The sequence below is a fragment of the Protomyctophum bolini genome, assembly GCF_963924005.1.
Source record: "Protomyctophum bolini genome assembly, chromosome: 18".
Taxonomy (NCBI): domain Eukaryota; kingdom Metazoa; phylum Chordata; class Actinopteri; order Myctophiformes; family Myctophidae; genus Protomyctophum; species Protomyctophum bolini.
The window spans coordinates 2,435,479-2,450,478 of record NC_137879.1 but is presented as its reverse complement, the minus strand read 5'-3'; the positions used below and the strand labels follow the sequence as shown (position 1 = coordinate 2,450,478).

Here is a 15,000-nt window from a genome sequence, read left to right as displayed (position 1 = left end):
TCAAAACAAAAATGATGTACTTTGAAGGTCAGAATCTTCAATAGATCAACTTCTGCATGTGTACCAAGATCACTGGATGCAGGTATAGTGCAGGAATATACACAATGATTAGTCTTTAGGGTGGTTGTGTTCCATTTGATATCCTTCTCCTATCACAGCAACTCGCAAATCTTGCTGCTGTGTTTGCACATTGTTGTACTTCGCCCAGCAGATATGGGAGTTTTTTGTCATTGGTCATGTTTTCATCTGTGGGAAGTATGTGTCTCTGATGTCTTGGTACAATGGACAGATGGTTAGGAAGTGTAGCTCGGTTTCCACTTCATTTAGTGTGCAGTCGGTGCATAGTCTGTCTTCTCTCGGGATACACGTCTGCCTATGACGGCCTTTCTCGATCGTTCACTGTAGTAGAAGCTTGGTGCGGGGAAACCGCACGATGTGTCGTCTCCGCCTACAGGAAATACGTTGGACTGCGACCATGAGACAACGTTACGGAATCGGTCTATAGCAACAGCTAATGTATGTGACCCAGCAGTGTTGTTTTTGGCAGCACATTTTGATTTCAGTTTTAGTCATAGTCTCTTGAATAGCTTTCATTTAGTTTTAGTCACATTTTAGTCACCTGGAATGTCGTAGTGTTTAGTCTAGTTATAGTTGACTAAATGTCATAAGATTTTAGTCGACTAAATCTACAGTTGATTTAGTCAACTAAAATGTATTTTGGCGGGTCTTGATGCCGTCGTAATGAGTGTTTTTACACTTGCTGAAAATAGCCGATCTACAAGCTCACAACGTGTTGCGTTGCGACACGTTGTGAGCTTGTAGATCTGCTATTTTCAGCATGCAACCAAGTGTAAAATGACTTATACTGGATCTCTTGTCCACTATAGTCCCTTCCTAACATTTTAGTCCAGTTTTTATTTGTCGACGAAATTGTCAGTATATATTTAGTCTTTATTTTTAGTCATCGTAGCTTAGTTTTCATTTAGTTTCCATTTAGTTTTCGTCAGTGGAAAAAAGGCAGTCGACGGACATTTTTCGTCGTAGTTTTAGTCGACGAAAACAACACTGATAGCAACAGCTAATGTATGTAAACACAGAGGTGTTCTCTGGCTTTGAACAGTACAGTACAGTACAGTACAGTACAGTACAGTACAGTACAGTACAGTACAGTACAGTACAGTACAGTACAGTACAAACCGTCCAATAAATTACTGCCCATTCATTTGTTTCTTCCAACTTCCACATGACCAGCGACGGGCAGAGAGTGAATATAAGAGGGCACTTTTGGACAAAAAATAGCAGATCTACAAGCTCACAACGCGACGCGCCGCGACGCGTTGTGAGCTTGTAGATCTGCTATTTTCAGGGCGCAACCCCCAGCACTCTTTAGCTAGTGGAGACGCAGGTGTGTAAACGACATGGATTTATAAACACATTCATTTGAGGCAAACTTTCAGTTCAACGCAAAAATACTGTGTTTCTAAGTTCAGGAGGAACTTTGGGAATAAACGCAATTCTAGTCCTAAAGGCTTCCTTCCTTCCTTCCTTCCTTCCTCCCGGCATGGTATGGAAAGGAAAGGAGAGGAGAGGAGGAGGGCATTTAGCGTTTCTTTCACCATGTAGAAAATGCTGCATTCGTTGGTCTGGAGAGGGCAGTTGTTTAAAGACGGGTAAAAGGGGCAGGGGCTGAATCCCCCTTTGATGTCTATGTGGGCACGTACCTGTTGTACCGGTGTGATGTGAATGTATATAGTATGTATTGATACATATATATATATATATATATATATATATATATATATATATATAATGTTTTGATACAGTAGATCTACCAGTATAGAGCGCCGCAGTCGCAGTCAGAACAACGAGTGGCCCAGGAAATAAATCCCAATGCATTTTTCCCATAGGCATTTCTTTAAGTATTTATTTAAAGACGGTTACGCCGCGGACAAAGCCAACTCGGATCGTGACAAATCATGACAATGAACACAATGTTTTGGGCCGATCAAATAATTTATAAGAAGAAAAACAAAACAAATAGTGTCGTCTCCTGCCTTTATTTTCTTCTTTGTAGTGATTTGATCGGCCCCAAAACATTGTGTTCATTGTCATGATTTGTCACGATCCGAGTTGGCTTTGTCCGCGGCGTAACCGTCTTTAAATAAATACTTTAAGAAATGCCTATGAGGGGAAAATGAACGGCGATTTATTTTCCGGGTCTCTCGAGGGGGCGGGACTGCGACGCTCTATAGATCACACAGGCTGTGCCGCTATAGACTACATGACATGCATGTCTAATATCTAACTATTTTCAGCAATGGGATAATATATATATATATATATATATATATTTTTTTTTTTTTGGTGTGTAATATATATCACTAGATCAGGTTGAGCTGCATGTCACTTTGAAAGTATAGCTCTCACAGGTCCAAAGAGTGTGTGTGTGATGTATATTATCCCATTTTGGTGTTAGCATCATGTTATGCTTTAGCTATTGAAAAATAGCAGATCTACAAGCTCATAGCGCGCCACCGAGTGGCGCGCTATGAGCTTGTAGATCTGGCTATTTTTTAAAAATCGAAGAGCGACTGACATACAGAAGACATTTTTAGAATCTGATCTCAGATCAGAATGGAAAACCGTCAGGATGTAGAAGAATTTTTTATAGAACCTGATCTCAGGTCAGAATGGGTTAAATTGTATACCATTTATTGTCATCAGTATATGTTTGTTTGAAGACCGTTCTTCTCTAAGAAAAGTAGAAAAAAAGACTGTTGAGTCACTTCCCAATCGAATGGATCCGTCCTGTCCGTGTCTCTGGAACGCCCGGCGGTTGCCCGCCCGGACTGCGTCTGAATGCAGGGTTGTTCCGGGACATCGTGCCCCCTCCCCCCCCCCCCCTCCACCCCCACCCCCATCCCCCCCCACCCCCTGCTGTTCGACAAACAGAGCAAACCCCACCACCACTAGTCCTCCTGGAGTCAGAGCGTTGCCAGATTCCGTTGCGAGAACAGAAAAACAAGCAACTAGATGATCTGTGAAAACGTGAAAAGCACCAAAAGAAGCAACCAGTGTTTAATTACAACTAAAAAGCAACTTTACAGAAAAAACAATCCCAAAGTCTCTTATAATAATAATAATAAGCGGTCTGAATGGCAACACTGCTCCTGGTTCACTTCATGTGTGGAACTGACTCTCACAGAACGTATGCACGCACGCACACACACACACACACACACACACACACACACACACACACACACACACACACACACACACACACACACACACACACACACACACACACACACACACACACACACACACTGCATTACGTTAGAACAGCTCATGTCTAAGCAATGAAGGCCATGTTTTGTTTCCTAGTAGTGATTGTTGTGGCTCTGTTACTGTCATGTCCCTGGTTCTCAGAGCCCTCTGAGGGGGTTCTCTGTACTGTCATGTCCCTGGTTCTCAGAGCCCTCTGGGGGGGTTCTCTGTACTGTCATGTCCCTGGTTCTCAGAGCCATCTGGGGGGTCCTGAGGGGGTTCTCTGTACTGTCATGTCCCTGGTTCTCAGAGCCCTCTGGGGGGGTTCTCTGTACTGTCATGTCCCTGGTTCTCAGAGCCCTCTGGGGGGTCCTGAGGGGGTTCTCTGTACTGTCATGTCCCTGGTTCTCAGAGGCCTCTGGGGGGTCCTGAGGGGGTTCTCTGTACTGTCATGTCCCTGGTTCTCAGAGTCCTCTGGGGGGTCCTGAGGGGGTTCTCTGTACTGTCATGTCCCTGGTTCTCAGAGGCCTCTGGGGGGTCCTGAGGGGGTTCTCTGTACTGTCATGTCCCTGGTTCTCAGAGGCCTCTGGGGGGTCCTGAGGGGGTTCTCTGTACTGTCATGTCCCTGGTTCTCAGAGTCCTCTGGGGGGTCCTGAGGGGGTTCTCTGTACTGTCATGTCCCTGGTTCTCAGAGGCCTCTGGGGGGTCCTGAGGGGGTTCTCTGTACTGTCATGTCCCTGGTTCTCAGAGGCCTCTGGGGGGTCCTGAGGGGGTTCTCTGTACTGTCCCTGGTTCTCAGAGTCCTCTGGGGGGTCCTGAGGGGGTTCTCTGTACTGTCATGTCCCTGGTTCTCAGAGGCCTCTGGGGGGGTCCTGACTCCTGGTAGGAACTCCCAAGGGGTCCCTGAGGGGGTTCCAGGGAGCGTTCCTATAGTAGGAACTCCCAAGGGGTCCCTGAGGGGGTTCCAGGGAGCGTTCCTATAGTAGGAACTCCCGAGGGGTCCCTGAGGGGGTTCCAGGGAGCGTTCCTATAGTAGGAACTCCCGAGGGGTCCCTGAGGGGGTTCCAGGGAGCGTTCCTATAAGTAGGAACTCCCGAGGGGTCCCTGAGGGGGTTCCAGGGAGCGTTCCTATAGTAGGAACTCCCGAGGGGTCCCTGAGGGGGTTCCAGGGAGCGTTCCTATAAGTAGGAACTCCCGAGGGGTCCCTGAGGGGGTTCCAGGGAGCGTTCCTATAGTAGGAACTCCCGAGGGGTCCCTGAGGGGGTTCCAGGGAGCGTTCCTATAAGTAGGAACTCCCGAGGGGTCCCTGAGGGGGTTCCAGGGAGCGTTCCTATAGTAGGAACTCCCGAGGGGTCCCTGAGGGGGTTCCAGGGAGCGTTCCTATAAGTAGGAACTCCCGAGGGGTCCCTGAGGGGGTTCCAGGGAGCGTTCCTATAAGTAGGAACTCCCGAGGGGTCCCTGAGGGGGTTCCAGGGAGCGTTCCTATAGTAGGAACTCCCGAGGGGTCCCTGAGGGGGTTCCAGGGAGCGTTCCTATAAGTAGGAACTCCCGAGGGGTCCCTGAGGGGGTTCCAGGGAGCGTTCCTATAAGTAGGAACTCCCGAGGGGTCCCTGAGGGGGTTCCAGGGAGCGTTCCTATAAGTAGGAACTCCCAAGGGGTCCCTGAGGGGGTTCCAGGGAGCGTTCCTCTCCGACAAAATGATTAACGGTTTAAAACCTATTTTTTGTTTTTCGGCTCGGCTTCGAAAATACCCAATAGCTCTTTGCAAGTTTTGCAACGTGTTGATTGTGAGCTTGTAGATGTGCTATTTTTGGGGAAATTCTTAATGGATCTTTTAATTAAATCAAAGTTTATTAACGGTATATATTAGCATACAACGACCAAGGTCGAACCAAAGTGCTGAACAAGAACAAAATAATAAAAAAAGGAATAAAATTAAAAAATACCAAACAAAATGAAAGCTAAATAAAACAAACAAAGTGCTCCATCACCTGTGTGATGTGTTGGGCTGCTCTAAATGAAGAGATAACACTAATAATACCACATGTCACATTATTAACTATGTTTATATTAAAAGGGTTTTATAATAACACAGATTGCTCCATGCGGCACCTTCCTCTTTCCACTGCTGATCATGTCCAGCACATCACGCATAAGAAATTAAGCAATATCGGCAAGTTAGCTGACGCGCGAAAAAAAGTGTTTATGTCTGATGCATACTGTGCTGCGTCGCCATGGGAACCAGACATGGACGGGAAGTTGGGAACTTGTTGCCGACGACTGTTTTTCTTAAACAACTTTGACATTACGTCATAGCCAGGATTAGCCGCCGTACTTCCGTGTAGCGGAGCCGTCTTGAAAACCGATGTTGCTTAAAGATCTGAGTAACAAGCAGGGTGTACACAGAGCCTAGACGGGGTTATTACGACATTGAGGGGGCAGAAAACAGCCCGGTCACGTTGGTTCATGTAACTCGCGCGAGCCCATATAGACCGATTCCGTAGCGGGTCTCATGGTCGCAGCCTACGTATTTCCTGTAGGCGGACTCGACGTAGCTGCGGGGTTTAAACCTTCACCAGGCGCACCTCTTCCACTACAGTGAACGGCAGAGTGACTGATGTTAGTTTGCCTCAAACTTTACTCCTTTACCTGCTTATTTACATTACAAAGATGTCCAGAACATCGAGATGAACCTGTGTAGTTTATGGCTGCTCCCACAGTAGTGGCAACATAAAAAATAAATAAATACGGAATGTCAAAATATCCACCGCGGTGGCTGAGACCAGAGCCATTGAGTAATGGTTGAAGTGAAAGGTCCTGAAAGATACATAATTTCAGTCTTACCCAATACCCAATCTTTCTGTTTTATGAACACAAGGCTGCTGTATTTTATACCTCATACTAAGCATTTAAAGTATGAGGTATAAAGTACAGCAGCCTTGTGTTAATACAACAGAAAGATTTGGTATTGGGTAAGACTGGCGTTATGTATCTTTCACTGCTTCGTCTCAACCATTACTCAATGGCTCTGGTCTCAGCCACCGCGGTGGATATTAGACATTCCGTTTTTTATTTTTTATGTTGCCACTACTGTTGGAGCAGCCATAAACTATACACAGGTTCATATCGATGTTCTGGGCATCTTTGTAATGTTAGTGTTAGTAAAAAAGCAGGTAAAAGAGTAAAGTTTGAGGCAAACTAACATCAGTCACTACCACAACCTCATACATAGTATGAACTCCAGGGAGGTTCTCCTCTCTTCTCTTCCTGACACCAACATGTTTGAGAATCTCCGCTGTAATAAATATATATATAAATATATCACAGTCAGTCACACACATCCACATATCTCACTGTCGGGGCCGGGCCGGTCATGGATGTCCCTGTTTGTGGTATGTTGGGAAACTGTGTGTGTGTGTGTGTGTGTGTGTGTGACTGTGTGTGTGTGTGTGTGTCTGTGTGTGTGTGTGTGTGTGTGTGTGTGTGTGTGTGTGTGTGTGTCTATATATAAACACATGATGACAGCTTGGAGTGTGTTGAGATAAGACCTCTGTAACACTGCACTGTTCTTTTATCTGGAATAACCTCTCTCTCTCTCTCTCTCTCTCTGTCTCTCTCTCTCTCTCTACCATTCTCCTCTCTCTCTCTCTCTCTCTCTCTCTCACTTCTCCTTTTCTCTGTGTGTGTGTGTGTGACCTCCCTTGTTTCCGCTGACACTGTCTCTTTCTGAGCGGTGTCGAGCGCCTCCGTCCAGTGACGTTGTGTGTCTGAGTCTATGTACAGTAATATATATATATATGTCTGTTTGAGTACGGACAGCTGCAACACCGCTGGGTGACCTAACAGTGGCGCTGTTGAGCAGCCATGAAGGGCCACAGTACAGCTGTTGAGCAGCCCGAACACACACACACACACACACACACACACAGCCCACACCAGTTCACACGGGTGTGATTATTTGCCGCCATGTTGTTGTTTTGTGTGAGTTTGTGTGTGCCTCCATGTCACTGTATAATAATAATAATAATAATCATCGCCTCTGGGACTCTTCCCATGATGAAAGTATGACGTGACATTGTCTGTGCGTGCGTGTGTGCGTGTGTGCGTGCGTGCGTGCGTGTGTGTGTGTGTTGTGTGTTGTGTGTTTAATAGTCACCTCTGCGGCGTGGCAGGTCAGAGACAATGACAGCCATGAGCCCCTTTAATAACCACCCTGTGTGTCTGTAATTATTAATAACCACCCTGTGTCTGTAATTATGAAGCTGCTACTCTAGATGTTTATGGCGGTGACTTATCACTCGCAGCTACTCTATGGTTGTTATCCCGTTCTGACCTGAGATCAGATTCTATAAAAATGTTCTTCTACATCCTGACAGTTTTCCATTCTGACCTGAGATCAGATTCTATAAAAATGTCCTTCTACATCCGGACAGTTTTCATTCTGACCTGAGATCAGATTCTATAAAAAAAATCCTTCTACATCCTGACAGTTTTCCATTCTGACCTGAGATCAGATTCTAAAAAACTTCTTCTACATCCTGACAGTTTTCTGAAAAAGCTATGTTTCTATGTCAGTCGTTCTTCGGGCTATGAGCTTGTATATCTGCTATTTTTCAATAGCTAAAGCATGACATGAAGGGGTTCCCGGCCAGAATGTGTTATGGCGGTGGTGACTTATGTCTCACAGGGCAGAGACACATGCCTGTTAGCCCGCTGAGGTCAGATGATATTTGTGACTCGAGGCAGTCATTCCGTGTGCGAGTTGAGCGCACGCACGTGTGTGTGTGTGTGTGTGTGTGTGTGTGTGTGTGTGTGTGTGTGTGTGCGTGTGTACGTATGCACGTGCTAACGTGCTCGAGGCCCCGTGTGTGTGTGTGCGTGTGTGCATGCTGAAGCACTCGAGGCCTGTGTGCGCCCGCACGTGTGTCTGTGTGTGTGTCTGTGTCTGTGTGTGTGCGTGCGTGTGCACTGCAGTATCCTCTTATTATGGAGCATGCCATTACAAATGCATCATAGGGTAACATTGGTCATCTGAGGAGTTAGTTGGCCCGTAAACACACACAGGGAAACCACTCTCCTCGCTGAAGGTTATCACTAGACAGACAGACAGGTTGTCACTAGACAGACAGACAGGTTATCACTAGACAGACAGACAGACAGACAGACAGGTTATCACTAGACAGACAGACAGACAGACAGGTTATCCCTAGACAGACAGACAGGTTATCACTAGACAGACAGACAGGTTATCACTAGAGAGACAGACAGGTTATCACTAGACAGACAGACAGACAGACAGACTGGTTAGTCGGCCTAATATGATCTGGTGGTTCTGAGAGACTCTGATAGGTTCACATCCAGTCAGTCTAATATGATCTGGTGGTTCTGAGAGACTCTGATAGGTTCACATCCAGTCGGTCTAATATGATCTGGTGGTCTGAGAGACTCTGATAGGTTCACATCCAGTCGGTCTAATATGATCTGGTGGTCTGAGAGACTCTGATAGGTTCACATCCAGTCGGTCTAATATGATCTGGTGGTTCTGAGAGACTCTGATAGGTTCACATCCAGTCGGTCTAATGTGATCTGGTGGTTCTGAGAGACTCTGATAGGTTCACATCCAGTCAGTCTAATATGATCTGGTGGTTCTGAGAGACTCTGATAGGTTCACATCCAGTCGGTCTAATATGATCTGGTGGTCTGAGAGACTCTGATAGGTTCACATCCAGTCTGTCTAATATGATCTGGTGGTCTGAGAGACTCTGATAGGTTCACATCCAGTCGGTCTAATATGATCTGGTGGTTCTGATACTCTGATAGGTTCACATCCAGTCGGTCTAATATGATCTGGTGGTTCTGAGAGACTCTGATAGGTTCACATCCAGTCGGTCTAATGTGATCTGGTGGTTCTGAGACTCTGATAGGTTCACATCCAGTCTGTCTAATGTGATCTGGTGGTCTGAGAGACTCTGATAGGTTCACATCCAGTCGGTCTAATATGATCTGGTGGTTCTGAGAGACTCTGATAGGTTCACATCCAGTCGGTCTAATATGATCTGGTGGTTCTGAGAGACTCTGATAGGTTCACATCCAGTCGGTCTAATATGATGAAGGTCACGAGTGAGCAAACTTTGACAAATGAGTAGTTTATGCACGGCAGCGCTTCAGTTACTTCCCTGTGTGTGTGTGTGTGTGTGTGTGTGTGTGTGTGTGTGTGTGTGTGTGTGTGTGTGTGTGTGTGTGTGTGTGTGTGTGTGTGTGTGTGTGTGTGTGTGTGTGTGTGTGTGTGTGTGTGTGTGTGTGTGTGTGTGTGTGTGTGTGTGTGTGTGTGTGTGTGTGTGTGTGTGTGTGTGTGTGTGTGTGTGTGTGTGTGTGTGTGTGTGTGTGTGTGTGTGTGTGTGTGTGTGTGTGTGTGTGTATCGTCTGGGGTTAAGGACAGAGAGAAGGACAGTTATACACACACACACACACACACACACACACACACGTTACTTTAGAGCAGGTGACTCACACTAGCCCCGCTGTGGGAACATATTAGAGACAGCTTTTACTTTCTTAAAAGTGGCACAATATATATATATAGAAATACTCTGTTACTAGTAGTAAATACTCTGTTACTAGTAGTAACAGTCCCGTATTCAATTACTCGAGTAAAAGTATTAAAGTATTGTCCTGAAAATATGTCAGAGTTTTGTATTCTTTATTTATTTTAACAACTGATCTTCAAGCTCACGATGTGTCGCGACGCCGCATGTTGTGGGCTTCTTGTATATATCGGATATTTTCCGAATAGCGAAAAGTATAACTTATATATATATATATATATAAGTGGTTAATGTATTGTGTATTCATAATGCAACGAGTGTATCCTGTAACTAAGGCTGTCAAATGATAATTGTAGTAGTTTAATGTTTGATCCTCTGAGAAGTAGTGGAGTGGAAGTTTAGCCTCAATGTGGAGGTTCAGTTACTGGAGCAATTCCATCTTGATCATACTTTAACTACAGTATACTGATGAATATGAATGAATGAATTTGATTATATTTAAGTGTCGTGCCACCTAATCATAGGATTATATATGACACCTTTTTATACAGTTACAATTTTTCAGATTGATATAAATACACTTATTTCTACACTGGTTATACCGGCATCTCTGATCGCATAAAAACTTACGCAAGCAAAAAAAACATAACCAAACAAAACATAACACACATATCTCTTACTGGCTGTTAAATGCCTCAGGTCCCAGACAGGCTGTTTCTAGATAGTTTGCCAATTGTTTTCAAATAACCATGTGGATAGTTTGTGCATCATTCATATCCATCATATAGGCATAGTAAGTAGCCTTGCCGAGCCATGAGGCCCATCGACCAGGAGCCTATCTCCTGTTTCTGTAGCGTGAGGCAGCTTGATGTACAAGTACACCCCCTGGACATGACGCTAGTATGTCGCAGGGACTTACCCCTTGATGCTGAGTGTCAAGCAGGGAGGCATTGGGTCCCATTTTTACAGTCTTTGGTATGACCCGGCCGGGGATCGAACCCCCGACCTCCCAGTCTCAGGGCGGACACTCTAACCACAAGGCCACTGAGCTGGTCATAATATCAGCATACCGTAGTTTATATATATTAATAAACAGATCTTCTCTGACCCTCCAATGAAAAAGACAATACAACACAACGTGATAGTCATTCTCTATTTAATTCAGATCACACATTTGGCAGATTCCATCTTCTTCATCCAATCAGATTCCATCTCCTTCATCCAATCAGATTCCATCTCCTTCATCCAACCCAATAATAGATTCAGAAGACAGATTGAGACACAGACTGCCTTATTGTCTGTCTGTCTGTCTGTCTGTCTGTCTGTCTGTCTGTCTGTCACAAGGCTCCAGTTTCACTAGTTGTATAATCATGTCGAGTCATCCTGGCTGCTGATTGGTCCAGTTGTATACAATCATGTTGAGTAATCCTGGCTGCTGATTGGTCCAACATGTTGAAGGTTGCTCTCTCGTCTAAAAAGACAAACGTTGTGTTAAAAGTGTTCATTTAACTCTGAGAGTGTTAGATCTCCAAACCGCCAAATGAGTCCGGCAGTCGAGGTGGATCTGGTGGAGGGGGGGGGGGGAGTTTGGTATATAGTCTTTTTATTGGCCTAAAATATTGTCTATATACAGTAAACACTGTACACATGACATACATTCATGAATCCACTTGCTGTCGGTATTGGGCAATGCTTTTTATAGGGGTTTCTTATGACTCTACCATTAACATCCTATGGCAGGGAAAAAAAACGTTCCTTTTGCTTTAAGTACGGTAGTCTGAATCCATTCCAAGCATTAGTTTTGCACAAAATACACTCCTTGGGCTAAAAGCAGCCATAGCCACTTGCCCAAAATGTGCTGACCTCATCGTCTATTCAGCATCATGATAAAAACCTAGTTTGACATGTTATACATGCTATTTAACGTATAAGGAAAGTTTTTTGACAATTTTGCCTGCCATAGGATGTTAATGGAAAACAACAACATTGCCCAACATTGACAGCCGGTCAGCAGGTGGATTCATGAATGTATTTATATAGACAATATTTTAGGCCAATAACAAAAAGACTATATACCAAATTTCCCACTTTAAACGAAAGTTTAAAAAAGGCTGCCGGACTAAATAGTCCTTTTAGTGACGTTCAATAAATAAACACAGTAAAGTCATCAGTGTTGATTAGACTGATGATATAAATGGAACCATAAGGTCCCCCCTCCCCCCCCCCCCCCCTCAGCGGTACTGGGTATTTTAAAGTGTTCCAAGTTAAGTCAGCTCAATTCAACTAACGCCCCTCTCTCTCTCTCTCTCTCTCCCCCCTCCTCCCTCTCCTCTCTCTCCCTCTCTCCCTCCTCCCTCTCTCTCTCTCTCTCTCTCTCCCCCAGAGATCGGGCGAGTGAGGAAGGACATGTATAACGACACGATGAACGGGGGCGTGCCCAACGGGCGGGACTGTGAGGAGATGCCGGAGCCCATTGGTCCAGTGGCCCAGCTGCAGGAGAAGCTCTACGTGCCCGTCAAGGAATACCCCGACGTGAGTGGTCCGTCCGGCTGTCCGTCAAACCTGGCCTCCTCCCCCAAGCACTCCATGGTTGACTTTTCACTCACGGCGGCTTATGTTTACTTATCTTTACTTATCTGTAGTTATCTTTACTTATCTTTACTTATCTTTAGTTCAACAGCGACAGACGCCTCGGCTCGCCATCACAATAATTTAAACAACCCACTAACTATTAGACAAATATATACAAATATAATATTTAAAATAATGTTTTTTCTTTTTAAATTATCTTTTCTTTTTCAACAGCCACATTTTCTTTATAAAGACTTATTTCCAGCTTTCAAACAAAAAAACACAATCTAAACTTTAATTTCATTGATTGATTGAAGTATTTATTAACAGTTTGCAGAATGGGTTCATTTCACATGAAAGCACAACTCAATACAGAGACTGTTACTGAGGACGACACACTGATAAAGCATTATACTTGTTTATTAAGGAGGAAGTGGGGGGCACTTTAAAAGCTTGTAAACTGAATCTAAACATAATTTGAGCAGTGAGAGTCATACTCCTATTTTACCGCTGTTTCGCCGCTGTAGAGCCCAAATGAAAATTTCAGTAGCACCGAAGAGCGTGTGGCGTTGCTCCGACCACAGAGCCCTGCGTTGCTCCAACCACAGAGCCCTACAGCGTGTGGCGTTGCTCCAACCACAGAGCCCTGCAGCGTGTCGCGTTGCTCCGACCACAGAGCCCTACAGCGTATCGCGTTGGTCCGACCACAGAGCCCTGCGGCGTGTGGCGTTGCTCCGACCACAGAGCCCTACAGCGTGTGGCGTTGCTCCGACCACAGAGCCCTGCAGCGTGTCGCGTTGCTCCGACCACAGAGCCCTGCAGCGTGTCGCGTTGCTCCGACCACAGAGCCCTGCGTTGCTCCAACCACAGAGCCCTACAGCGGGTCTCGTTGCTCAGAGCCAACGTCTGCCTCGGAATAGTAACCAACGCTGGCGCTCATTCATGTGAGCACGATGAGTTGAGCCTCATGAATGGACACGAACGCACACACACTCACCCAGACACACACACACACACACACCCACACACACACACACACACACCCAGACACACACACACACACACACACACACACACACACACACACACACACACACTGCACGGTGGAACAGTTGACATCAGGGGTTAAATATAGAGAAGCAGACCACTCTGTCTTGTCTGAGTGTGTGTGTGTGTGTGTGTGTGTGTGTGTGTGTACCTACGTGCATGTTTCTGTGTGTTTTGGGTTCAGGGATGTGCGCGCCACCGCTGTGTGTCTGTGCTGCACGTGCCTTAAGTCCGGCGCTGTGGGCTCAGAATGAGAGGAATGCCCAGAGAGAGAGAGAGAGAGAGAGAGAGAGAGAGAGAGAGAGAGAGAGAGAGAGAGAGAGAGAGAGAGAGAGAGAGAGAGAGAGAGAGAGAGAGAGAGAGAGAGAGAGAGAGAGAGAGATAGAGAGAGAGGCGCCACGAGGGAGACAAGATGGAGCGTTTTATGATTGATTGAACACTTTATTTATTGACAGTTTGCAGGAGGAAAAAAAAAGCACAGGAAAGTACAGTTCAATCGGCTTTGACAATTCAATTCAATGGGCTTTATTGGCATGAGAAAACATACAGTATGTTTACATTGCCAAAGCAAAATACAACAATACACAAATGATATACATTTCAGAGTCAGAATCTTCAATAGATCAATTTCTACACAGTATGTACCAATAAGATCACTGAATGAAGAGGAGGAAGAGAGGAGGAAGAGGAGGAGTCAGAATGAAGTGTAGAATAGATGAAAGGGGGGAAGAGAAGGAGTCAAGACAAATGTTACGCACACGCAGGCGTGGTGGTGGCGGCGCGCGAAACGCATTTCTGACACACACACACACACACACACACACACACACACGCACACACACACACACACACACACACAGAGAGGGGCAGCTGCCTACTTAATCACTCAGTCTTCGTGACAGATAAGGTTAAGAGAACATGGCTGTCCGAGTCATGCCGACACACACACGCAATAATGAGCTATTCCTGTCTCTGTCCCGCTGGCGTGCGCACACACACACACACACACACACACACACACACACACACACACACACACACACACACACACACACATGCGCGCACGCACGCACACACACGTCGGGCCACATCACATACATTACTATACTAGTGACGCATGCACGTCTGTCTGTCTGTCTGTCTGTCTGTCTGTCTGTCTGTCTGTCGGTCGGTCGGTCGGTCGGTCGGTCGGTCGGTCTGTCGGCGTATGTGTTACAACAGAAAGCCAACTATTAGGGGACAAACTATTGGAGCGTTTGAACACTGACGCCTGTCAGTCACCATGTGGGACAGACAGCGTCTCAATGTGAACACTGACGCCTGTCAGTCACCATGTGGGACAGACAGCGTCTCAATGTGAACACTGACGCCTGTCAGTCACCATGTGGGACAGACAGCGTCTCAATGTGAACACTGATGCCTGTCAGTCACCATGTGGGACAGACAGCGTCTCAATGTGAACACTGAGGCCTGTCAGTCACCATGTGGGACAGACAGGGTCTCAGTGTGAACACTGACGCCTGTCAGTCACCATGCATGTGGGACAGACAGGGTCTCAATGTGAACA

At 45.9% G+C, this 15,000-nt stretch overlaps 1 protein-coding gene across 5 annotated transcripts in view; it reads left to right on the top strand.

Annotated features, from left to right (window-relative positions):
- qki2 (QKI, KH domain containing, RNA binding 2) overlaps nt 1–15,000 on the top strand; it is a 44,245-nt gene that overhangs the window by 4,336 nt on the left and 24,909 nt on the right. For all 5 annotated transcript variants that reach the window (XR_013965783.1, XM_080789466.1, XM_080789467.1 and 2 more), the window contains exon 2: nt 12,199–12,347. Coding sequence is in view for 4 of the 5 variants with exons in the window: in XM_080789466.1 (XP_080645592.1) it covers nt 12,199–12,347 (149 nt within the window). In the remaining variant the exon portion in view is untranslated. The remainder of the gene's footprint in view (nt 1–12,198; nt 12,348–15,000) is intronic.